This window comes from Typopeltis vanoorti, chromosome 3 (assembly GCF_054136105.1).
Source record: "Typopeltis vanoorti isolate ZY-2024b chromosome 3, IOZ_Tvanoo_1.0, whole genome shotgun sequence".
Classification (NCBI taxonomy): domain Eukaryota; kingdom Metazoa; phylum Arthropoda; class Arachnida; order Uropygi; family Thelyphonidae; genus Typopeltis; species Typopeltis vanoorti.
This window is the reverse complement of record NC_143551.1, coordinates 137515749-137543230: the sequence shown is the minus strand read 5'-3', so window position 1 is coordinate 137543230 and position 27482 is coordinate 137515749. Positions and strand designations below refer to the sequence as shown.

General features: G+C 35.3%; 1 protein-coding gene across 4 annotated transcripts in view; it reads left to right on the top strand.

The window, feature by feature from the left end:
- Positions 1–27482, top strand: part of LOC150108594 (lysine-specific demethylase 4C-like) — a 366824-nt gene that overhangs the window by 254808 nt on the left and 84534 nt on the right. For all 4 annotated transcript variants that reach the window (XM_090390884.1, XM_090390883.1, XM_090390881.1 and 1 more), the window contains exon 14: positions 11093–11257. In XM_090390884.1, the coding sequence (XP_090247010.1) occupies positions 11093–11257 (165 nt within the window). The remainder of the gene's footprint in view (positions 1–11092; positions 11258–27482) is intronic.

Below are 27482 nucleotides of genomic sequence, written 5' to 3'. Positions count from 1 at the left end.
TGGAAAGAGAGCTAATATATGGGAGCATGATGAATCCTCTGTTTTCTTCTTCATTAGAAATTTCTCTGGTCTTGTGGAGATGGTGTGCTCACTATAGCCATTTTGAAGGAAAGTGTTTCTTAAAAGTTCTCTGGCTAGCTCATCCAAGAACCTGCCAGTGATGAGCCAGCAGGTTCTTGCTCCTAGTGTAGAAATGATACTCCGTTTTTGAGGCCTATAATGATGGGATGAGGCATGTAAATATCTGTCAGTATGTGTAAGCTTTCAAAATATAGAGGCTTTTAATTTAACCGATTCCTTAGTAGAAGGTCCAGAAATGGTAGTGACGACCCATTACATTCTAATTCATAGGTGAATTTTATGTTAGGGTGTTCATGATTCAGTGAGTCATGAAAAAAGCAAAAGTGAAGGTAGTCCATGGTTCCAGACTATAAATACATCATTGACTTAGCTTTTTCATATTTTTTTAATAATATATATATATATATCATTCAGTATTTATGTAAACCTTGCATATACAATGGACAAGAGAATGTAAGTTTGAAAATGAAAAAAAAAAAAAACCAGTTTGTAAAAAAAATATTTTCATGGTTAATGTTAAAATAATTGTTGCCATGTAGAATATATTTGCAGTAATTTGAGAAATATTTAAATGAAAATATAATTGTGTTTTCCTTTCTGTTGTGATAGTGCAATGACAGTGTTAAGCTGTAGAGCAACAGTTGCAACATGACATTCTTAAAAACCATAAAGAAAGAACAGCAAGAACACCAAACAGAACTGGAGATATTTATGAGTTTATTAATAGAAATTTGCTATGGAGTCTGAAAAATACCAATGCAGCACTGAAAGCAACTTATATACAGCAAATCCTAACATTTCCAGAAACCACTACCTTTATTAAGGAACAAGTGAGTATAAAGTCAGACAACAGAATCACAGAAAATAGACTGAGATCATGCATTTTGAGCAGGAAAAACAGCAAGGTTGGTAAGGAAGAAAAAGATGTAGTACAATGAATTCAAGGTTGAAAAATGAAAGCTAGCGCAGAGAAATATTTCCCCCCACACCCCGATTATTATTCGGGGGGGGGGGATTATACACTCACTGCTTGGAAAGAAGTAAATGGACACCATAGTGTGAGGAAAAAACAGCTATGGCAGCCTCCTTAATAAGATGTAGTATATCCTTTTGCTGTGATGACTGTAGCAATCCTATGAGGCATAACTCTCTACAAGCATATGATAACAATCATTAGGAATTTTGAACCATTCTTCCTGTAGACATGTAACGAGGTCCTTGACTTTGTAGTCATGTGGTGACATTCATGTCCACAAAGCACACAGTTATAGCATCAGCCTTATAACACAGTGCATTGTCTTGCTGAAAAAGACAATGGTCAGTTCTGTAAAAACATCACAAAGTAGAAAGCATTGTATTGTCCAGAATGTTCAGATACCTCTTGGAGTTCATTGTTCATGGTACCACATGGTACCAAAAAGTCTGTCCAAAAGGGAGCCTTTTTGGACAGCCCTGGGTTTGAATCCCGTCAATGATGCGAGGAACCTTTACCCACAACACTCACCAAACATGACCATAGGATGCTCAGAAGTCCAAGGTCAAACTAGAAAAACACAAGACCACCCTATCACACCTCCAAATTTCATAGTTGGAGTTACATACCCTGGTAAAAGACGTTCACCAGGCATCTGCCATACCCACACCAGTTCATCTGCTTGGTAGAGTGTGATTCATCACTCCATACACATAGCTTTCCAAGCTTCCACATCCCACTGAAGACTATGCTACATGTTGGTTTGGGTAATGTGGGACTTGCATATTGCAGTCCCACCATGGAAACTCATGTTGTGAGCCTTGGTTCTGAATGTTTTTGATGCCTGGCACTTCGCATTCAACGTGTGTCAATGAATGGTGTTTTTACATATTATCCTTCATAGCACCCTATGGTGATGTTTGGTGAGTGTGGTGGGTAAAGGTTCCTCACATCATTAACGGGATTCAAACTGAGGTCTGTCCTAAAGGATTCGCTAAACCAAGGGTGGGCAAACTCTTTCTGAGAAGACTGGATAGTAAATATTGTAGGATTCATGGTACACAAATGGCAGTTTTTACATATTATCCTTCTTAGCACTGTACAATCACTTTCAGTGAGTGTGGTGAGTCATCTACTGTGGGTAACACTTGCAGTTGACTCCTTGCACTTCCATCTCAGTATGGTCTCACTGATTGTTGACCTGGAATGACCCCATTTATCAATAATTTGCCAAACAGATAGGCCTTCAACAGGGCATCCTATCACTTCTCTTTCAAATTCCATTAGTTCCTTTCTCGTAGCCATTTCACCTGGACATAGTTGCACTGACTTGCGAGCATCACTGAAGTACACACAAGTATCTTGTATGTGCTTGTGAATAGGTAACTAACAGTGTATATGTAGATTCAGTATTGGGGAAGGGACACATGTTTATTATCGTTACTTATATACATTTCCCATACCTATTTTATCCATTTAAAGTTTTGCATATTTTGTATGTTTGTTGGTAAGAACTGTTATCAGGCATATGGAGCTCCCCTTAATTCCTTAGGAAATGCTAAGAAAGTCTGTTCTAGAAGTAAATGGAATGAAAAAAGTAGAAAAAGGAACTAATTTTTTGGAAACTTGCATGTGAAGGTTCCAATATAAGTATAAGTTATACAGAAATAGATAATTTACAAGAAGTCTGAGAACTAAACTGGTAAATTTGCTTATATAAATAAAATTATATCTACAATTTTGAATCTAAATATCTAGTTACTTCATCAGGATTATTAAAAAAAAAAGATACAAAAATTAACATAGACTAAGATTGATATCAGTCCCAACAGAACTAAAGTTTTCTGTAGCCTTCACATTATATACCAATATAATTATTGGTATAGAACGTGAAAGCTATAGTATCTTCAGAGTGGTTAGAGAAAACCAGATGGGGGGGGGGGGGGGAAGAGGATTACTGATCATAGCAGGTAAATTGCAGCCAAAAAAAAAAAAAAAAAGAGAAGTTCAGCAGAGGATCAGTGAAACAGAAAGCAGTACATTTGATGCCATCTATCGTGAGATAGAGGCTAATAGGATAAAATATGAGAAGTAATGAGAATGGTATGCATCAGCAAATAAACTCAATGAGTGGAGAGAAGATAAATAGTTTTTAAATAAATAGTCTTTATCCAAAAATAAAGACTTTATTTTTGGATAAATACTATTTCAAATAACCCTCATACGAGGATTATTTGAAAAGTTTGTTAAAAAAATAAGTTAAACACATTTTTTTGGAAAAAAATCACCTTTATTTCTCAACAGTCTTCATCAAGGTCTACACATTTGGTCCAGAGAGTTTCCAAATTTTTCATTCCATCTAAAAATTAGGATTTGTCAAATTGTGCAGAATAGTCATTGACAGCCTTGATGACATCCTCATTCGGAGAAAATTTTTTTCCACCAAGCCAGATTTATAAGTTTGGAAACAAGAAGTCACTTGAGGCCAAGTCCAGAGAATACGGTGGATGTGGAACCAATTTGAACCTCAATTTGTGCAATTTTGCCATTGCGATGGCCAATGTGTGGGGCGATTGTCTTGATGAAAGAGCACTTTTTTGTGTGCCAATCTTGGCCGTTTTTCCTTCAGGTCTTTTAAATGGTCTAAAAATGACACATAATAGACTCCTGTTATTGTCTTACCCTTTCCCAAATAGTCTATCATGATAATATCTTGAGAATACCAAAAAAACAGCAGCCATCACCTTCCCAGCTGACAAAATGTTCTTCACTTTTTTCGGTGCTCTTTCACTAGGCATTGTCCACTGTTTTGACTGCTGCTTGGACTCACTGTACTGGTGGATTCAAGTTTCATCTACAGTCACGAATCAATGCAAAAAAATCTTGCGAATTGCAATTAAACATTTTCAAACACTGTGTAAATGTCTTTTCGCATACGTTTTTGATCGACAGTCAGCAGTCGTGGCACCAATCGTGCACACAGCTTTTTCATGTGCAATTTTTCATGCAGAATATTCTACACCCCATTCAGTTGAGATGCCTACAATCTCAGCAATCTCTTGCACTTTCACTCGGCAGTCTTCCATAACAATACCATGGATTTTGTCAATAATTTCTTTTGTAGTGACCTCAGTCGGGCGTCTGGAGTGCGGTTCATCTTTGATGGAATTAGGACCACGTTTAAACTCATTTATCCAAAAATAAATAGTCTTTAATGCTGGTGCAGAGTCCCCGTGAATTGCATCTAATTCAGCTTTGATCTGCACGGCCGTCCACTTCTTCAAATAAAAGTGCTTTATCACTGCACAAAACTTGTTTTTCTCCATTTTTATGAAAAATGCGAACACGGTCATTTTAAACTTTTGCCAAATGAGACTGCGCGTCGCACCTGGCTAAAATTTTGCCAGGAGTCATGAAAAAGATGATACATACTGACACTGGTATGAATGGACGAATTGTGGCACCATCTATTGGAAAGTTACCAAACTTTTCAAACAAATATGGGTACATAGATTGGAATGAGGAAAAATCAAATTGGCAAAAAGAAATGGAATTTATGCAGTTGCAAGGAATAATTACTTAGGGCAGTATGTGATGGAAGGTACTAGGGAATTGAGCATGCTGGATCTTATGATAGCATTAGGCAATTAGTCTATAATAAAGGAGGCTACATTGCCACCAATGGATTATGTAGTTTTGACCTGGTAGGCTAAACACGTGGATTTTTCGCTCGCTCAGGAAACCTGCTTGCAGTGGTGCTATGGAAAGGAATGGCAGAGTGTGTACTAGAGTCAGGAGGATAAATAAAGTAGAAATTAAATGGATGAGTAACATCATTAAGCAGAAGTTGCAAAAAAAGAAAGGCTGGAGGAGGATATCTAAAGAGAAAGGTGATCAGTAATTTCATGAACAGTGTAAAGCATAGGGATATGCTTTACACTGTTCCTTAACATACTGATAAGGATGATCAGTATGGTAAGGAAGGCAAAATTGGCAAGAGGAAATTAACTGAGCAAGTCAAAGGTCATCCTTTTAATTGTTATATACTGAAAGAATTCTTTCATAATTTCATGAAATTATGAAAGATGGTGATTCGATACACCATCATTACGAAATTTAATAATTTTATTCTTAGCATCTAATGTAATAGGTTTATTTATGCATCTTCTGTGGTCCTTGTGAAAGTCAATTGACTGTAAATGGCTCAAGGAATTCAAATAATTCAGCTGTGATGATATCAGTGCCATTTTGTAATATGTGTAAAGCATATGTTGCAGCTGCTGACAGTAACTTTAGATTATTACAAAGTTTTTGGGACTTTTTGAAGTGGAAACATTTAGGTTTCATAAGGCATCCAATATTCTCTCTCTCTCTCTCTCACACACACACACATGCGCGTGCAAAAAAAAAAAAAAAAAGAGACATTAGAAGCCACGTCTTTGCAATAAGAATCCATTTTCTTTACATTTTCTTTTTTTTAACTTAATTCGGGCAACTCCTGCTGATTTTTCGAAAGGAAAATTGAATACTTAGTCAGGTGGTACCTGTGAATAAGCTACTCTAAACTTGTGCGCCCACATTTTATCGCTGTTATGCATTTCTTGCTCGAATTAATCAATAAATGGAAATTATAACAGCAAATACTAAGAAGCCAATTGCCTCTGCACAACTCGTAAGTACTTATAATGCATCAAATTAATTATCTTTGAAATTAAGAATCAGCCACTTGTATGTATCCACTATGCCTACTGTGCGAAGCAAAGATGGTGATAACAAAGGCCAATGATGGAAGAGCAGCTCATGTCTCACCAGCAGAGTACCTTCAATCACTGAAAAACTCAGTGATAATATAAAGTGCCACGGCTGTAAAATTGATGTTGCCGATAAGAAAAAGGGTATATTGTACGATTTCTGTTGCCACTGGCTACATGCTTCCTCCACAAAAATGGATGAATTGGCTCAATTTATCTACCTCAACCAGTCTTTCTTCTGTTTGCTGTGCTGCCTCCCTTCTGTAAAAGAGCTTCTGAACTTGGGTAAATGAGTCCAAAACCTCAAACAGCACCTTAACACTATGAACGAAACTTTCTTCTCCAAAATCCAAATGCCGGAAGCTAAGCTTGAACTACTTGACGATCAGTGCCACAATGCAGGTGTACCTTTGCCCGCTAATGAACTCTACAACCTAATTGCATCAATGTACATGACTCATAAAAAGATGACATAAGCAAATTAGCAGGAGAATGCAATTTTGATTCTAGAAACATTGTCATGTGTCATTGTTTTTGAAGCCATAAATAAAAGAACAAACTTCCCATCTTTGTGAAAGTGACTTGTGACATGCCGACAAGTACATCTAAACTAATCATCATGTGTTCACTGGGCAGCCACAGACGCTGTATGGTCACTCCGATGCTCAGTGATATGCCACACCAGGCCTTGCCATTTAGTCCTGTTGTATGCTTTTCTGGAGGCTTCAACTCTGAAGATCAGTCACTATACACACACGCTCACACATACACCTTACATCCATCTCATTGGTGGTCCATACCTTCCCTTTTTTCAGGAACTTTATCTTCTATTACTATTCTGAGAAGTCTTCCTTCCATCCTTCCAATGTGTCCAAAATATTTTAACTCATTGTCTTTAATCAATATCATTAAGGATATCCTTATAGCAATTTCATAATGACTCCTTAAGTCAATATCCTTAAGGAGCCATAGAGTTCTACTGATCTTTTCTAATGCCCATTCATTTGTACACCTTTAAGTATATGATATCCTCAACAGCCTTCTGTAACACCACATCTCAAAGCAGCTATCCTTTTCTTATCTTATTACTTTAGGTTCCAAATCTCACATCCATTAGTTGCTGTTGGAAAAACAACTGCTTCCAAAATCCTCAACTTTGTTCCCATGGAGATAGAATCATCCTTCCAGATTTTAGACAAGTCTCTGACTATTGTTTTAGCCATTCCTAATCTTCTTCTGACACATTTAAACTAAACTAATAACAGTGGTTAATGACAGGTTGATGGGCATTTGCCCCCAACCATGCATGCATGCTCAACCTGTCATAACTTTTGCCCAGAGAGAACAAGGTCTTCAACTTCAAGAAAAATGTCAGAATGGAGACAACAGTTGGCTCCTCGACTACAAACAAGTTAAATTATTGTAAAAATTAAGTGATGCCACTAGTAGCCACGATGGGACTAGTATGCAGGCACTGCATAGGAAACACGCAAGACCCTTGTGGTCAAATATATGCCCCACAGAGCCTTGCATATCCACTTCGCTAACATCTGTGGCCTCAACTCCAACCTCAATAGTGTCCACTATTGTCTCTGGTCTACCAAACCCACCTACTCTTTTTGGCAGAAACTCAAATCCCCCACCCCCACCCCAGCACTATTTATTTCAACCTTCCAAACTGCATGCTCTTTGATTCCTTTTGACCAATTTTGACTTTCTTTCATTGAAAATCCTCTTTACTCACTCAGTCAAATTCATTTGTTGTCTTTATCACTCATTTAATGCCTCCAACCCCTCTGAGCTCTTTAATTTCCTCTCCTTAAAAATTTATTATCTTCAGTCCTGCTTCCCTAACGGTGAAATCATCCTCCTAGGAGATTTTAATGTCCACAACACCAACTTACTTTTGTACTCCAGTTATACAGATCTAGCAGGCAGAGATGCTGAAACATTTGCCATTACCAATGACCGTACCTAAATTGTTCACATGCCAAAGAATACCAGATAACCCAAATCACTCTAGATCTCTTCCTCACCAATGACCCTTCCGAAAACATGGTGAATTAGTGAGTTGGAATTTCCCCCTGGGAAATTCCAACTACAATCTAGTGCTCGTCTCCTCCCCATGCAACAACACTTACACAGCCACTCTCATACAAGAGTAGTTTAACATTATAACAGTGCCATTGAGACAGCCTCCATGACTTAAATGCTACATTCCCACGGTTGGATTGTTGTTTCTGGCCTTCCAACCCAAACATATGCACCGAATGTATCACCAAAGTAATCCTTATTGGCACTGAAGCATACATTACCCACACTTCTCTGACTGCCATCTCCTAACTAAACCCTGATTTTGCAAAAGATGTGCCAAAGCTGTACAAATAAAAAATAATACATATCACGACTGGCTCACATCACGAACTCCATCCTCCTTTGGTACTTATACTCAAGCCCAAAATAGCTGCAAGAAAATCTGTCAGTGCTTCCAAAACAGAGTTTAATACAGCAAAAAGCAGGAAAGTTGCACCCTGTCTAAACAGCAGCAGATTCTTTATATCTCTTGCCAAAGCAATGGTTCATAACTTTTGCCAACACTATTCCCACCTCTATCATACTCAAATAGCTCTATTGCAAAATCACCACAAAAAAGGCCAGTCTCCTGCTTCACACTTTGCCTCCAGTGCTCATAACTGACAATGGTAAATGCCCCCCAACCATTCCATATACCCAATATACAATGCCCTATATCCTATTGCCAGAAAGAGATCAGAAAAAGATTGTCCGAATTAGACAGAAAAAGTCTCCTGGCCCTGATGCATTCCTCCAGTTGTCCTGAAGGTGTGTGTATCAGATCTGACCCCTATCCTATGTCACCTGTATTCTCTTACTCCACTAGTATCTATTTCACAGTCTGGAAATTAGCCTATATTCAACCCATTCCCAAGAAGGGTAACAAATCACTGCCGTCAAACTATTGCTCTCTCACTCACATCAGTCCTATCTAAAGTAATGGAGAGAACCATGAATTCCCAACTCCTACTCTACCTCAAAGTCACCCAGCTAATAAAAGACCACCAGTGTGGATTCTGTCGCTGCTGATCAACAGGAGATCTACTCACATATATCACCCATCTCTGGACAAATGCTATGGAGAAGTTTGGTGACTCTCAAGTTGTTGCACTTGATATCTCCAAAGCTTTTGGACAGGTCTGGCACAAAGGTTTACTAAGTAAACTCCCATCATTTGGGCTGTCTCAGGACTTCTGCAGGATTACAAGCTTTCTGTCTGGATGCACATTATGTGTGATGATGAATGGTTCCTAATCCTCTCACCATTCAACTAAATGCAGACTAGGGAGGGCAATAGTTGATAAAGGTGATGTAGTTATCTTACAGGATGATTTAATTAAATTGGCTGTATGTGCAAAGGAAGGATGAATCTATATCCACAGGAACAAAGTTGAGGATTTTTGATTCAGCTGTTTTTCCAACAGTGACTTATGGATTTGAGACTTGATAGGAAAATAATCGCTGCTTTTAAAATATGATGATGATGTTGATATACCAAAATGTCTGCATATACCAAAATGCAGACAAATGGATGTGTGCTAGAAAGGATCAGTTAATCAGGTGCTCGGTGATGTGCTACACCTCGCCATGTGGTCCTGTTGTATGCTTTTCTGGAGGCTTCAACTCTCCGAAGATCACTCCAGACACATCATCCATCCATCTCATTGATGGTCTACCCTTTCTTCTTTTTCCAGAAGAAAGTTGAAATACTTTGGAAACATTTCAAGGATGGAAGGAGGACTTAATAAGGAGAACAATAATAGAAGGTAAAGTTCCTGGAAAAAGAAGAAAGGGTAGACCATCAATGAGATGGATGGATGATATGTCTGGAGTGATCTTCGGAGAGTTGAAGCCTCCAGAAAAGCATACAACAGGACCACATGGCGAGGTGTAGCACATCACCGAGCACCTGATGGACCATATGGGTCTGTTGATGTCCAATGAACAAATAGATGGATGGGCAAAGGACAATAGTTGTCAATTCAGTGTTGTAAAATGTAAAGTAATGCACTTCGGGATGAAAAGATTACATACTTCGTGTCATATTGATGGTATTTCACAGAAAATTGATGAGGCTAGGGATCTGGGGATGACGACAGATAAAGATTTGAAATTCATAGGACATATTGCAGGAGTTCACAAAATAGCTCCAAGGATTACTTGGATGCTGAAGAACACATTGACAAGGTGGTGGAGAAGATTCAGATATGAGTAATCAAGCTGGTGACAGGCCTGTGGAATGTTCCCAATTAGGTTGAATGAGGGTATGTGGGTTGCAGAGTTTCACTGACAGGTAGAAGGGAAGGAATATTATAGAAACTTATATTACTAAAGGTATTCTATAAGATAGACACTGAAGAATTTTTTTTCAATACGTGGGACTAGGGGGAGAAAAACAAGGTTACACTTGGAAGTTGTCTAAGAGTGTGGTTAGTAAGGGCTTGTGGACTAGGTTCTTTACTTGGAGAGTGGTGAATGAATGGAATGGATTGCTCGAGTTGGTTGTGAGCACCCCAACAATAGTGAATAGGTTTAACCTCCTTACTGAGGTAGATGAAATAGTGAGACCAAATTGCACTTCTTATCTGTTATTCAGTGGATGTTACAGAATTGTATCCAGATTTAGCTGGACATCTATAGACGTCAAGGCTGGTTGGTGGGGGGGGGGGAGTTAAGGAGATGTATGAATGATAGGTATTGTGTTAATGAATAGTGGGTCTCCCACAATGAGTCTTTTGACTCCATGTAAATAATAATAATAGACTATCACTATATCAGATGCTGTGACAGCAAATTCTGTTGCTGTAACAAATTTTCTATAATTTGTACTGAAAAGTCCTAGCTAAAGCTCCATGGTATAGTGCTATTCTAAAGAAAATTCACTATAGCAGGGTTATCGACTATTGAAAACCTATTAAAACTATTAAAAAAAACTATTCCAGTGGTTTCCTGAAATTACTATGGTGAGAGAATATTTTCTAAGTACCTGTTATTAGGATACGTAAAAAAAAGCTTCAGTTATTTTATTGTGATGTGATACTTCATATTCTATCAAGTCTGTGTAGTGTACTGTATATATGCATAAGTATACCACACTAGGTTCAAACTAGTGCTATTTTTCTTAATACAGATTAGAAAATTATTTTACTTAAAATAATTTTCCAATATTTATTAATTTTTAATTAATTATTTCATTTATTTTTATTTTCCTAAGGAATGCTGTTTATGCTGCTTAAGAGGCGGTGCATTGAAACACACTACTAATGGATATTGGGCTCATGTTGTTTGTGCAGCATTATTACCAGGCGTTTTCTTTGAAAGTGTTGCCAGTCAAGAACTTATTAATGTCACAAAAATTTCAAAAGAGAGATCAAAACTGGTGAGTGTTGGAATAAACTGAATTCATTTTGTATTTCTTTAATTTTTTTTTTTCTGAATTTCTTAATCACAAAAGTACACTGAAATTATAATCACCTTTTATAACATTGACTGTTGTTTAAACTCTGAAAAAAAAAGTTCCCTTAGGCTATTACTTTTTATTTTAGAGTTTGTTTATATTTTACTTTGGTGCCAAATATATGATTTATATGTTATAACAATCTGTGTAGCTCAGTGGAAGTGGTTTTTACACTCCTCAGCGCTAAACCCCTTGAAGATAGAGTTCAAGTCTAGTCGTGACTAGAGGAACTGTTACTAAGCCTTTTTCAACTGGATCCCGAGTTAGTCGTTCTCTGGCATTGGCAAGCAGGTTTTTTCTCCTGGAAACTCAGGTTTTTCGTCCCATAAACTTAAGAAAATCGACCATAGAATCTACACTATTTCAAACATTAAAAATATTGTGTTAGGGATCACGAGATGGTGACACCTGTTGAGTGTGGGCTGCTTAATTAGTGATAGTCTTGGGCCAGATGTCTTTGATTGGCTACCAGTGGAGATTGAACTGCCCATTCAGTCTCCAAAAGTTAAGGCCTTGCCTACTCCCGTATAGGGAGTAGGCAAGGCCTTAACTTTAACATTAGCTGATTTTTTTTTCCCCCTCTGATATTATGGGTGAAAGCCACATTTGAGTCAAGAAATCTTATAACTGCATAAAGAAGTCATATGATGTATTTTACTGCATTACTAGCTTCCTGTCAATAGTTTTCTTTTAAATCAGTCTGTTATTTTTCAGATCTTCAGCATTATCTGATGCTATGTTTCAATCATATAATTGACTAGTTCTTGGACGTCCTGTGGGTCTTTTTTCTTGACATCCTAGAATCAAACACTTGTTTTGTTAATCTTTCCTTTTCTGTTCCAAAATACCACACCACCTCAAATTAGCTTTGCTGACACATTTTTGAATGCTAGTAATGTCAAGTGCCTTTCTAATATCTCATTTTTAATATGATTCTACCATTGGTGCTATGTGGTCATTCATATCATTTCACATCTCTAATATCCTTAAAGCTTTCATAACTGTGGTCTTTAGTCTTCAATCAACTGGTGTATTTGTAACCTAACCCTTAGATCCATAGATTAAAATTGATCTGAACACTGTTCTATATAGCTGGGTTAGTGTTCTGGCTATTTTTCCTCTTATTTCATAAATTATTCACCCCCCCCCCCCACACACACACACACTATACCAACTTTGCTTATTCTGTTATTTACTTCCATATTTCATTTTTCATCTTCATTAAAAAAGTGTACCTAAATAGCTGAAACGTTTTACCTGTTCCATAGTTTTTCTGTTGAGAATGTAGTTTTCCATGTTCCTATTTATCATAGTGTTTTTGTCTTTTCAATGTTGCTTTTCACACCAAACATATCTTCATAAATAGCATAAAGTTAAATAGCTGAATGCAATATTTCTGATTTAGATATTAAACTTACTGCTAGTTTTCTTCATAATATATGATTTGTGATGACAGTTATGCATTATTTAATTCTCAGCATATGTATGTATATTGATAATATTTCTCTGCATAATTGATTTACACCATGTAATTTCATCATTTCAAGAACTTTTCTTTGGAACCTTATCATATGCTTTTTTCAAAAATGCACAACTTAACATTCATGCATGCAGGTATTCTTGCATAAATTTTAACTGGGACTCAATTCAGAAATTACTTCATAATGTTCATATTAAGTTTTATTTCATTTTTTTATAGATAGGTATTTTCCTTTTTTTATCATCATCATCTTCCTCATCCACCTGAGGTAGGTTGAGACTCATGAACAATAACTTCACATTTCAGTCTATTAGTAGCCGAATTATTTAAAATTCTGTAAGAGTTTAGACCACTTATACTCTTGATGTTTTCTATCCATTTACTTCTAGATCTTCCTGGTCTGTTCTTTCCTTTTACTCTTCCATTTTGGAGAATTTGAGGAAACTTGTTAGTAGGCATTCTGTATACATGTCCAGGCCACTGTAACTGTTTTTCTCTTATTCTTGTTATTATTGAAATAGTGCAGAGTAATTCTTCTCTGAGCTCCTGATTGTTTTTCATTTCCATGATGTTTTATTTAATTTTTTTCAGACACTTGTTTTCAAAGCCTGTCAGTCTTTGTTCTTCCTTCTGTTTGATAACTGAAATCTGCCACTACTGAAATGTACTTTGGAAAGGTGTATTTTTCCATATATTTGTGTGGTCTTAGTAGACTACCCTAGATTATTCTGTGTTTAATAGTTTCTTCATAATTCAGCCTGTCTGTGGACAAATGTGCCTATGTCAATGATTTTTTTTTTTAACTGTTCTAGTTTATTTCTTTCCACTTTTAAGTTAAGCTCTTCTTTATTTAGACCTATTGTCACCGTTTTGGAATGCAGATAAAATTTGGTTTTACTAAATTTTATCTCCATTCCCTATCTTTGCTGTTTTTATGTAGATTTTTAATCATGTACTTGAAATTTTCTTTATTATCTAAGTAATTTGGACAAACTGGATGCTCAGTGGAAAAGAGAATACAGCAATACTGGTCTTACATCAGCAACAGGAAATCTGAGAAATCTGGCCATGCACAGCATAGAATAAATACAGACCATACTATCCTATGGTTTGAAATGTGCTTACTTCATCTTTGTGGCTATAAATTTGAATTTTTATTTAAAGAAAGTGCTGAAGCCTTACTTCACTGTCCGAACTTAAATCAAAATGACTACATCTCATTATTTAAGAAATGGGAGAGACTTATTCTAATCACACATTTTTAAAGTTTTTTTTTTTTAATGCAGTGAATTTATGGTGGAAGGAGATGAGTTTGTGTGAAGGCATTCATGAGGCAAGTGAGTGTGAGAATGACCAAGTGCTGAATCTAGTCTCTCAAGCAAAAATATTGAATAAGGTGGTCAGTTCAGGAAGTAAGGGTGATTGGAGTGCTAAAGGATGCTTGAATTTCTATATACTAATGCCAAAAGTATAAGGAACAAGAGGGGGGGGGATTTTTAGTATCAGTTAGTGCAACCTCACCAACACTTAATAGGCATTAGTGAGACTTGGTTAACAGCAGATGATGTAGTTACAGGGATAGAATGTGAAGGGTTTAGTATTTTCAGGGAAGATAAAGAAAGGATGGAGGGAGGGGTACTGCTGATAGTAGTGGATGCATTGCAGCCAAAAATAATAGGAAATAGGCAGGAGGGTGGCTGTTCATTTGAAGCAGTCTGGTATGATTTAAGTGACTAAGACAAAATATACAGTTGGTTGTTGCTGTAGACCGGGGAGTTCCACAGATGATCTGGAAGACATGCATCAGCAAATTAGTATAATGAGTGCAATTCAAATGCTTATTATGGAGGACTTCACCTATGGAGATATAGACTGGAAGGAAGAAAGATCACATGGCAGGAAGAAAATGGAATTTATATACCTACTGAGAAATAATTACTTGAAGCAGCATGTGATGGAGGGGACTAGGGTCAGACGAGCTATCCATAACCAAGGTGGTCATATTGCTTCTGATTGGCAAAAGTGATCATGTGGTCTTGACTTGGGAGATTGTAAAACATGCGGCATATTCTATCCAGAAGGGGTATGTGTGGAACTATAAGGCAGATAATTATGATAAGCTTAGGAGGAAGCATGAATCTGTGCTATGGCATAAAACACTGCAAAGAAAGGATGTTAGTAGTGCATGGGAGACAGTTAAGTGGCATCTGGTAGGTAGCAATATTAAATTGTATACCTAAGCAGGTAAGGAGGGTTAATTGGTAGGATTTAGATGGATGAGTGATATCATTAAGAATGAGCTGCAGAAGAAGAAAATGTTGTAGAGGATATATAAGGAGAAAGGTGACCAGCAAATTCATGAAGTACAGGGCTGAAGCAAGAAAGGTGACCAGCATTGTAAGGAAGGCAAAATCAGATTACAAGAATAATCTAGCTGAGCAGGCCAAATGAAATCCCCAAAAGTTATTTCATTATGTGACAAGTAAGAGGAAGAATAACTGTGGAAGATTAACCTTAAGGAATGCTTATAGTAATGAGGTGATAGAAGCAGATAAAATCATTGAGTTACTGAGTGACTACTTTGCAAGGGTATATCATCCAATAGAGGTTACTGCTGTAACATATGTGACAGAGACTAATGTGGGAACAGAGGTGAATGAATTAGTGGTTCTCAGGATATTGCAGAATCTCAATGTAAATACAGCTGTGGGATTAGATGGGATATCAGCTCGGGTTTTGCAAGAATGTGCAAGTGAACTGGCAATATCTCAGATTGGGCTCTTTAATTTAAGTTTCACCTCTGGTAGAGCTCCAAGGGAATGGAAAGAGGGCAAAAATAATTAACTTGCATAAGGAAGGTTTTAAGTCTGCATTGGCAAATTATAGACCAATCAGTATCTCAGGCATGGTGGTAAAAGTACTGGAAATATTATTCAAAAAGAGAATTCAAGAATGGATGAATAAGAATATGATATTGTATGAGTTGCAACATGGCTTTGCCAATGGTCAGTCATGCCTTAGTAATTTACTAACTTTACAATATAATAGCTGAGTTGGATAAAGGAAATGGCAACACGATCATTTTGCTAAATTTTGCAAAGCCATTTGACAGAATACCACATGGAACTACACAAATTAGAGCAAATGAGGATGGATATGACACTGGTTATGTGAATAAGAGAGTGACTGCTGGACAGATATCAAAAAGTGGTATATGGAGAGGCGGAATCAAGGCAAAAACAGGTGACTAGCGGTGTGCTGCATGGTTCAGGGCTGGGACCGTTACTGTGTAATTTGTACAAATTTGTACACAAATGATCTAGGAAATAACCCGAAAGTAAATATTGAGTTGTTTGCTGATGATGCAAAACTAGGTAGAGTTGTAATTAATCAAGGCAGTGTGGAGAGCTTGCAGGATGATTTAAATAGACTCTCAGTCTGTTTAAATCATTGTATTGGCAAAAGATAATGGGTGTCAGTTTAATGTCGAGAAATGTAAAGTTATGCATTTTGGGATAAATAGATTACAAGCTGTGTATCACATTGATGGCGCTGTACTCTGGGAAATAGATGAAGCTAGAGATCTAGGGGTGTTTTTATGTTTTCCATGCAACTTGTTTGTGGTCTTCCTCTTGTTCTCATTCCCTCAAACCTCTCCAACATAACTGCCTTTCCCAATGATTCATCATCTTGCATAATATGTCCAAAGTACATCAACTTCTGTTTAGCGATCATTGCCTCCAAGGATCATTCTGTCTTTATATTCTCTAAAACCTTATTGGTCATTTTTGCAGTCCATGAGATTCTTAATAGTCTCCTCCATACCGATAATTCAAATGAATCAATTCGCTTTCTATCTTTCTTAATCCAGCTTTCACATCCATACATCACTACTGGAAATACCATTGCATTGACTTTAACTTTCATGGCCTTACTCGCACCTCTATCTTTCATAATTTTTGTCAGGTTTAACATTGCTTTTTTTCCCATGACTATTGTTTTAATTTCATCCCCAGTAAATCATAACTTTCAATAATTTCTATTTTATCTCCCTCTATTATAAATTCATTTAAATTGCCAGAAGCCATCACTTTTGTTTTGCTGATGTTTAAATTAAACCTGGCTTTTGTTACATTCTGTCTTAACCAGTACAATCAACTGCTCCAAATCTTCCTTAGTTTCTGCTATGAGGGTTACATCATCTGCATATCTTAAATTATTTATTTTCCTACCACCAATTTTAATTCCAGTAGGAAATTTGTCTAAATCAGCCATTTTCATAACATATTCACTATAAACATTAAAAAGGTAGGACGACAGTATACAATTCTGCCACACCTCTTTTTTCCAATCGAACACTTTAAAAACAGTCTTTGAAGAAACTGTCTGTTTCTCCAAAGACTGTTTTTATTGAAGCTTCTTGGTTGTTATACAGCTCTCTTATTAAGAGAATTATATGTTCAGGTATTCCCATTGATCTTATTACAGTCCACAGTCTGTTTGTGATCCACACAATCAAAAGCTTTCTTATAATTGATAAAACAAATGAATACTTCCTTCTGAAATTCCCTTGTTCTTTCCATAATTCATCTCATGTTTGCTATTTGGTCTCTAGTTCCTCTACCTCTCCTAAAACTTGCCTGTTCTTGTGGCATTTCTCTATTCACATATGGCTCCAATCTTTGTTGGATCACTGTCAGCATAACTTTACTTGCATGTGAAATTAAAGCGATGGTTCTATAATTATTACAATCTCTGGCATTTAATTTTGGGGGGGGGGGGGGATTCGGATGAATGCTGTTGTTTTCCAATCTCTAGGCCAGTATATTTCTTCCAAATCTGTTGACAAATTTCAGTCTGTGTTACTTTAAGCTGCTTTAATTCTCTTTTGTATAATTCTAATAAATAACTTATATGTGTGACTTAATAAGGCTATATTGTTCACTAATTTGTAAAATCCTGTATACTGCCTTTTTTATGTATGGGAATTATTCTTCCCAAAATTTAGGAATTTAAGACTTAGTTGAATAACCACACTAAAAATGCCTTGCTGTTGCTTCATCATACGTCCAAAACTCTATCATTATTTTATCTATACTTGAGCTTTATCTGTTTCCATCTGTCTGATCACAGCGTAATATTTTCGGGTTTCTTCTCACTTTTACCAATTTTTTTTTCATAATTTTCAGTGTTTGCTTTTGCAAAAATTTGTTTAAAATAATTCATCCATATTTTAGAATTTTTTTTTTAAACTTCACCAGTCAAATTGCTTCTTATCTTTCATTTGTAGTGTTATAGGTTTGTGTGTTTTTGAAAGTTCATTTATTGTATTATATACTAATTTTGTACTATGATGGATATCTGCATTCTGTGACATATACTTGCTTTTTGATTTATCCAGTTTGATTTTGCTTCTCTACATTCAGATTCAATTCTATTTTTTAACTGCTTGTGGTTTTCTAACAATTCAGATGTGCTCTGAGTAGAAAGTTTTTATTTTATCTTTATCGTTTTGGTGACAATCTATTATTTCAGTGGTAAGCAATTATTATTAGATCTTTTTTTTCTCTAATGTCCTTTTTCCCAAAATTCTGAGTTTTCAAGCGTTAAGGCCCACATTTTATAGTTTCATGACTATATATGAATAGTTTCATATTTCTAGAACCTTCAGGTTCTAGAAATATGAAGTCATTAGAGAGAGGCTTACAGTAACCATTATTCAAACAATAATCGAAGTCTTTGCAGCAAGAAGGTGGTGGCTGCTTATTGCTGCCACTACTCCAAAAAATATTTTTAGACTGTTATTCAAAGCATTGTGTCAACATATAATATACATTTGAGCACTATTATTAAGGTAAAATCCTTTTTCCTCACAGTTGAATTTTCAAAATTTGAAGTGCCTACTTTTTGTTCCAAATTGCATAAAAATACACTAAACTAAGGTCATCGTCATAAATTATGTATATTAGGAAATTATGTTCAGACTACTATGACATCACTACATGATTAAGTTTACATTATTATTAATCTCCTATCCACAGTTTGGAGAAAAATTCTGTCTATTACTTGTCAGCACTCCAATACTGTCATTTCGTGCTTCTAAGGCAGTTCTGACTGAATCAATCTACCTAGATTTTGGTCTTTCTCTGGGTCTGTTTTCTGATATCTTGGCATCAAGATATCAGAAAACAGACTCTGCTTGCCTATTCTGAACTAACAATGACTAGTTCCTTTCTGATATCTTCATTTTTCATATGATTCTGCCATTGATGCCATCTGTTAACTCCTTTAATAATTCTTGGAAATCTCATATCTGTGGTCTCTAGTCTTTGAGTGCTTTATTTCTAACCCAACTCTCAGATCCATAACTTAAAATGGTTCGAACACTGTCTTGTATACTGCTAGTTTGGTGTCTTGGTTAATTTCTCTCATATTCGATTGTCATCATCATCAAATTCCTGACATGTACCCTCACTGGTATATAGGATAATTATGATCATACTACATGAAAAAGTTACACCATTACTAACTTCTGATCAACAATTTTCCTCCAAATTAATCTTATCTGTTAGGACTCCAACATTCTCAAATCTTATATTTCTGTCTTTTAAGGTACAATTTTTACTATATCAATCAATCTATATCTTGGTCTTACTCTGGGTCTTTTTCCTGTCAACCTAGCAAAGAACACTTGTTCTTACTCTGGGTCTTTTTCCTGTCAACCTAGCAAAGAACACTTGTTTTACTATCTTTCCTCTCCCATTCTATTTAAGTGACTATACCATGTGTGATTAGCTCTACTACCACATTCCTGAATGCTAACAATGGCAAGTTCTTTCCTAATATCCTCATTTTTAATGTGATACTACCATTGATGCATTCTGTTCACTCCACTAATCTTTATCAGAGGTCTCCAGTCTTTGATCAAGTTTCTAACCCAGCTTTCAAATCCATAAGTTAAAATTGGTTGGAACACTCTCTTGTATACAGCTAATTTAGTAATTAGTGTAATTATACTAATTTCTCTCTTATTCCATATAAAATTATCAGCTGACTTCCTAGCATACCATCTGTACTAATTCTATTCTCTGTTTCCATATTTAATTTGCCATTTTCATTTAAAATGCTTTACTTGTTCTATAGGTTCACCATTCATGATACAGCTGAGGTTTTCAGTATTTCTGCCTATTTTCATTGCCTTTTTTTTTTTTTTTTTTTTTTTTTTTGCTGAGTTTCATATCAAATTTATTACAACAGTTATTCACTTTAGTCAGGGAATCTTATTCAGAAGTATAACATCATCTGCCTAAAGTAAAGAGCTAAGATTAACATTGCCAATTTTGATATCAGATGTATTACCACTTTCGTTCATAATGTGATCTATATAGATAATAACAGTCGAGATAATGTGCACCCTTGTTGCATACCTGATTTAATATCAAACCATCTTCCTGTATCTCCTTCAATTCTAACTGTAGACTTATAGCTTAAATAGAGACTATGTATTGCTCGATATAATGTCCCATTACATTATATAATTGTAGCATTCTGAACAGCTTTCCTCTTTGCACCTTGTTCATATTTCCAGAACAAAAAAAACTTAATACAAATCCTTTTATATTCCCAAAATTTCTTAACTATTTGTCTTAAAGTGAAAATCTGATCCTCACAACCTCCACTTGGCCTGAATCCAGCTTGTTCTTCACCAATCTTCCCTTCCACAATTGTTCTTAGCTGTTTCTCAAGTAAACTTGCATAAATTTTACCAGGAACACTCACTAAGGAAATATCTCTGTAATTCTCACTTTTGGTTTTATTTCCCTTTTTCATAGATGGGTACCATGAGAGCTCTACTCCAACCATCTTTAATTTGACCCTCTTGCCAGGCCTGTTGAATTATGCAGTTCAGCCACTGTAAAACTTTTATATATTTGAGTAGTTCTGGTCGAATTTCATCTACCTAGCTGTCTTTCCACATTTGAGGTGTTTTTGATGACTTTATCTACTTCAAGTATGGATATGTGTTTCTGACTGCATTCTTGTTGGGAGTTTTCTACTTATATGCTTTATAAGTAGAAAGCCTACTTACACTGTTTGTTTCATTTAGCAGTCTTTCAAATTAATTACTCCAAACATCTAGAATATTTTTATCTTCAGTTTTCATGTCACTTTTATCATTTCTGATTCCTTTTACAATACTTTTTTCTCCATTTCTAAACTTTTTCAATAGCTCCAGAATATGTTGCCACCTTCTTGATATTTATTTTCTATATTCTTACCAAAGTCTTCCTATGACTTTTGTTCAGCTATTTTTACATGGTGCTTTTCTTTCTTCCATTTTTTTCTGTATTCTAAGAGCACAAGCTGACATACTTGCCAGGAACTTCTCATATGCTTTCTTCTTTTCCTTGACTGCCTCTAAATTCCTGAATCCATCATGGAGTTCTGATTTTTCTATATTTGCAGACTACCTTACCACATGCCTCTTTGGCTGAATCAGTCAAGATTTGAAATGAATTGATATCCATTTCAAAAAATTAAAAAATATACCAGTGTACTTGTACTATTTATACTATACTACCATCATTATCCCAATTAAGTCTAGCATTTGACTCTGTTTTGAACAGAGTCAAATGGAAAGAAACAGCAGTCTAACTAGAGTTGTTGAAAATTTGAAAGTCTTTTGATTTGACTGACTGCATTCCTTTTCGAAAATTTGGGAGACTCTGACCAACGTTTTCTAAGATTACCTCTTTCTCTAGCTTGAGATGATTTCTAGAATTTATTTCTTGCTTTTCTTCATTACACTGCCAATAGTTTCTTTGGATGCTTTGGGGATGCTGGTTTAACTAACTGAAATATCAACAGACTTAAATAAATTTTTAGTTTATTTTGTCTTAGTTTGGCATTGTGGTCTATTATCATCAAAATATAGCATGAATCAAAGAGAAAGTGTGTTTTCCTGATTCCCAGATTGTTTGTATTGAAATCATGTAACTGTCTCGAAATTTTATATTCTTCAAACTAAATAGTTAAAAGTAGTTTAATTAACACAACTCAACCAAGAAAGATGACTAGTGTGAAATATTAGAATTTATTGAGATACCTGACACCAGATTATTTTTTCCCCTAAAACACACACACACACACACAGAGAGAGAGAGAGAGAGAGAGAGAGCATTTTTTTGAAAGAATTTTGTTGCATATATCCTCAAGGAGGTGTACCAAATACTATTTTAATAGTCCAAAATAATATTTAATTTCTAATCAACAAATTTTCTCTAAATTGGTCTCCTAAAGCATCCTAGCTGCATCATCTCCCAAATGTAACTTGATCTTTTTTGTCAGCAATTTAAGTACCAGATCGACTTAATAGGGATGACTGAAACAAAAAAGACAAAAACTGGTGAAATCTTTCTCAGCAATAAATACAAAATGTTATATTTAGGCAATAACAATCAAGGAAAAGAAGAAGTAGCCATAGTATTCAACACTACATACGAGGCTAATCTCCTTGAATGACAGGCAGTCTCAAGTAGAGTGATGTCAGCAAATATCAGGAACTGGACAATGAGGCTTATTTGTGCCTATGGTCCCACAGAAGGCTCTACTACGGTAGAAGTGGAGGAATTTTTTTATTCTTTAGAAAAAGCAACTGACACAGTGAAAAAGAAAACTTTGGTCCTTGTTAGGGATCTAAATAGCAGAGTAGGAAATGATTGTCAGACATACAAAAATATTTTGGGAAAATTTGGAGAAAAGAGCAAAGCTAATAATAATGGCAAATACCTGTTGGATTTCTGCTCAGGACATGGACAGGTTATTACTAACACCATGTTCCAACATAAAAATGTGCACAAATTCACATGGAGAGAAGAGGCAAGGAATAAGAAAAGTCTCATTGACTATGTTATTGTTGATAGCGATGTTTTCTCCCTGGTGCAGGACACCAGAGTGTACAGAGGATTTGAAATTGGAAGCAATCACTATTTAGTCTTGAGCAGGATAAAATTGAATTTCATATTGAAAAGAATAACATTTAAGAAAGTTTTAAAACGAATAAAAGTTGAGCAGCTCTCAGATGTGAAGTGTAGACTAAAATACACACAGCTTGTTGAAGAAAAAAATGAAAGAGTTTGAGAACAGGAACCAAACCTTGGAGATTCAGTGGCAAGCCTTAAAGAAAACCCTGATTGTTTCAGCCAGAGAGGCATATGGTGAGGTTATCTGCAAGGATAGAAAAATCAGAACTATATGGTGGACACAAGTTAAGTGGCAGTGAAGGAAAAGAAGAAAGCATATCAAAAGTTCCTGGCAAATAAGTCAGCTTGTGCTCTTAGAGAATACAGAGACAAATGTAAGAAAGCTAAACACTATGTAAAACTAGCTAAACAAAAGTCATGGGAGGACTTTGGCAAGAACATAGAAAATAAATATCAAGAAGGTTGTAAGATATTCTGGAAGTTGTTGAAGAAGCTTAGAAATGGAGGAAAGAGTGCTGTAAAAGGAATTAGAGATGATAAAGGTGACATGAAAACAGGAGAAAAAAGATATCTTTGAAGTATGGAGTAATTACTTTGAAAAACTGCTAAATGAAACAAGCAGTGATAGCACAGTGGTAAAACACACTCAACAGGCATACAGTCAAGAATACATATCCATACTTGAAGTAGAATAAGCCATCAAAGGCCTGAAATGTTGAAAGGCAGCAGGAGTAGATGATATTCGACTAGAAATGCTGAAGTATAGTGGTATAAAAGTCTTACAGTGGCTGCATTGCATTGTTCAGAAAGCCTGGACAGACTGATGAATTCCCGATGATTGGAGTAGAGCTCTAATGGTACCCATATATAAAAAGGGAAATAAAACTGAATGTGAGAATTACAGAGGTATTTCCCTACTGAGTGTTCCTGGCAAGATCTATGCAAGTATACTTGAGAAACGGTTGAGAAGAATTGTGGAAGAAAAGCTTGATGAAGAACAAGTTGGATTTAGGCCAAATAGAGGCTGTCAGGATCAGATTTTCACTTTATGACAAATAGTTGAGAAAGCATGGGAATATAACAAAGATCTGTATTTAAGTTTTGTTGATATTCGAAAATTCATATGACAAGATGCCTAGAGAGAAGCTATTCAATACGCTATAGTTATGTGGTGTCAATGGGACATTATGTCAAGCGATACTTAATCTTTATTTGAGCTGTAAGTCAACAATTAGAATTGAAGGAAGTACAGGAAGATGGTTTAATGTTAAATCTGGTGCGAGACAAGGATGTACATTATCTATATGGATCACATTATGCAGGAAAGTGGTATTAAACATTATATCAGAATTGGAGATGTTAATGTCAGCTCTTTGCTTTATGCTGATGATGTTATACTTCTAAATAAATCCGCTACAAAGTTTGCAAGATTCCCTGACTAAATTGAGTAACTGTTGTAATAGATATGGTATGAAGGTCAGCGTTAAAAAGACAAAGACATGAAAATAGGTAGAATCATTGAAAATGTCTGCTGTGTTATGAACGGGGAACCTGTGGAACAAGTGAAACATTTCAGCTACTTAGGCATAATTTTTAAGGATGGTAAATTAAATATGGAAATAGACAACAGAATCAACAAAGCTGGTATGGTAAGAAGTCAATTGAATAAATTCCTATGGAATAAGAGAGAAATTAGTCGGAAAACTGAATTAACTGTATACAATACGGTATTCAAACCAGTCTAACTTATGGATCTGAGAGCTGTGTCAGAAGTAAAACACTTGACCAAAGACTAGAGACCGCAGATATGAGAGTCCTGAGAAAGATTAGAGGCATGAACAGATGGCATCAATGGTAATATCATATTAAAAACGAGGATATTAGGAAAGAACTTGACATTATCAGCATCCAGGAATGCGTTAGCAGAGCTAATCTCAGGTGGTATGGTCACTTAAACAGAACGGGCAAGGAAAGATTAGCAAAACAAGTGTTCTCTGTCGGGTTGGCAGGAAAACGACCCAGAGGAAGACCAAGATGTAGGTGGATGGATACGGTACAATGTGCCTTAGATGATAGAAATATAAGATCTGATAATGTTGGAGCCTTGACAAGTAACAGACTGATTTGGAGAAAAATTGTAGATAGGAAGTTAGTAATGATGTAAATTTTTCATGTAGTACTATCATATCCTGTACACCCCTTGAAGGTACATGTCAGGTATTTGATGATGATGATGATGCATTTTAGCTTGAAATAGTTATTTTACTATATTCATCTCTCATTCTGTTTAAGTGAACATGATGTCATAAGTTAGCTGTGCTTTCTCATTCATGAATATTACTAATGTTGGATTTCTTCTAATAGCTTAATTTTTAATATGGTTCTATTACTGTTGCCATCTATTTACTTCCTCTCAGAACTCTAAGATCCAGAAGTTGAAAATGGATTTAAATATCATCTTAAATATTGGTTTTTATTATCTCTAATTTTGGTGTTTTGATGAATCTCTCTCTCTTGCTTATTTGTATAAAAAAATATTTAGTTGTTTCCCTACCATACCAGCTTTGCTTATTGTTTTATTTATTTCCATATTTAATGGGCTATCTTGGGTTAAAATGTGTTACATATTTTTTGGGTTTACTATAGAGCAGTGGTGTTCAACCTTTTTTACTACACAAGCTACTTTTCTATAAAAAGTTATTTGGCGATCTACTCTCTCTTATAAGTTATTCAGCGATCTGCTCTCTTATATAGATCACGTTCCCCCAACCTGATATCTCATTACACACAAATAAACAACTAAAAAAAAAATACATAACTAAAAACTTTATTTGTGTATTTAAAAATTTATTTATCACTTTTAATTATTTTTATACAAAAAAAAAAATATTGGAATAAAATATTTATTTCTCTATTTTAGAAAACCGATGTTAGAAAAAAAGTACAGATTGATTACAAACTCACAAGTTACAGGAAATGCTGGTTGATTAAAAAAAAAAAAGTTAATGTGAAATTTGGCATTGTTTGGACCTTGCAATATTTTCATAGTCAAGTTGATATGAAGAAGTGGCCAATCGCAGACAGTCATCCAAATGATCATTTAATTTGGTTTCTTAATTTATTTTTTATGACGTTCATATTTGAAAAAACAGATTCTGACAAGTATGTCGATCCGAAACACGACAGAATTTTTGCACAATATCAGTTAATATTGGGAATTTTTCATCTGCATACTTCCAAATGACTTCATTGTTTATTGATTTTAAATGTAAACTATTCTGAATGTTTATTATCTTAAGTTCTACTTCAGCTTGGTTTATATCAAACAGTCCACTAATTTTATTTGAAATTTCTGTGATGTTCAAGTTTTCTTGAAATGGATTATTGATAAAAGATACAATCATTTCACTTTTATTAAAATCTTTAAATATTGAATTTATTTCTTCCTCAGCTAATTCTATTTCACGAATAAATTCTTTTAAATCATAGTGAAGCATTTCTTGATTTTGTTCAAAAAATTTTAATAAATATGGGAGATGTCTAAATTCGTGGTCATTTATATTTTTCTTTAATAAAAGTAAGTATTGTTGGAAAGTTTTTATTGAACTTAACATGTCAATTAAATTTTTATCTCTACCTTGTAACTCTAAATTTAAATTGCTTAAATTTGTACAGAAATCTACTAAAAATGATAAGTGTAACAACCATCTTTTATTATTCAATTGTGGATAAATATCTCCTTTTTCATCAAGAAAAATGTTTATATCGTTAATTAATACCAGAAATCTTTCTAAAAATTGACTTCTGCTGAGCCAGCGAACATTATTGTACAACAGAAGTTCCCTATAATCATCTGCCTGTAATTTAAATAACTGCCGTTGCAGGGCTTTTCCTCTAACAGAATTTACAATTTTAAATGTAATATCCAAAACATCTTTTGTGTTTAATCTTTTACTACACAGTACTTGTTGGTGAATAATACAGTGGTACGTTAAAAAAATCTGGATATTTGTCATCGTTTTTACATAATGGAATGAAGCCTGATTTATTACCTATCATTGCAGGAGCACCATCAGTAGTAATAGACACAAGTTTAAAAAGCAGAAGTTTGTGTTTCACAAATTCATCAAATGCCGAAAAAATGTCTTCTCCCCTAGTCCTTCCCAATAATGGTATAATTTTCAAAAGTTCTTCTTTATTTGAATAATCTTGAAATGCCACCATGCGAATAAATACCATTAACTAAGCAATATTAGTGCAGTCGTTCATCATCAAATTCCTGCCATGTACCCTCAAGGGGGTGTACAGAATATGATAGTACTACATGAAAAAATGACATCATTACTAACTTCCTATCTACAATTTTCCTCCAAATCAGTCTGTTACTTGTCAAGACTCCATTATCAGATCTTATATTTCTATCGGCTAAGGCACTTTGTACCATATCAATCCACCTATATCTTGGTCTTCCTCTGGGTCGTTTTCCTGCCAGTCTAGCAAAGAACACTTGTTTTGCTAATCTTTCCTCTCCCATTCTATTTAAGTGACCATACCACCTGAGATTAGCTCTGCTAATGCATTCCTGGATGCTGACAATGCCAAGTTCTTTCCTAATATCCTCATTTTTAATATGATATTGCCATTGATGCCATCTGTTCACGCCTTTAATCTTTCTCAGGACTCT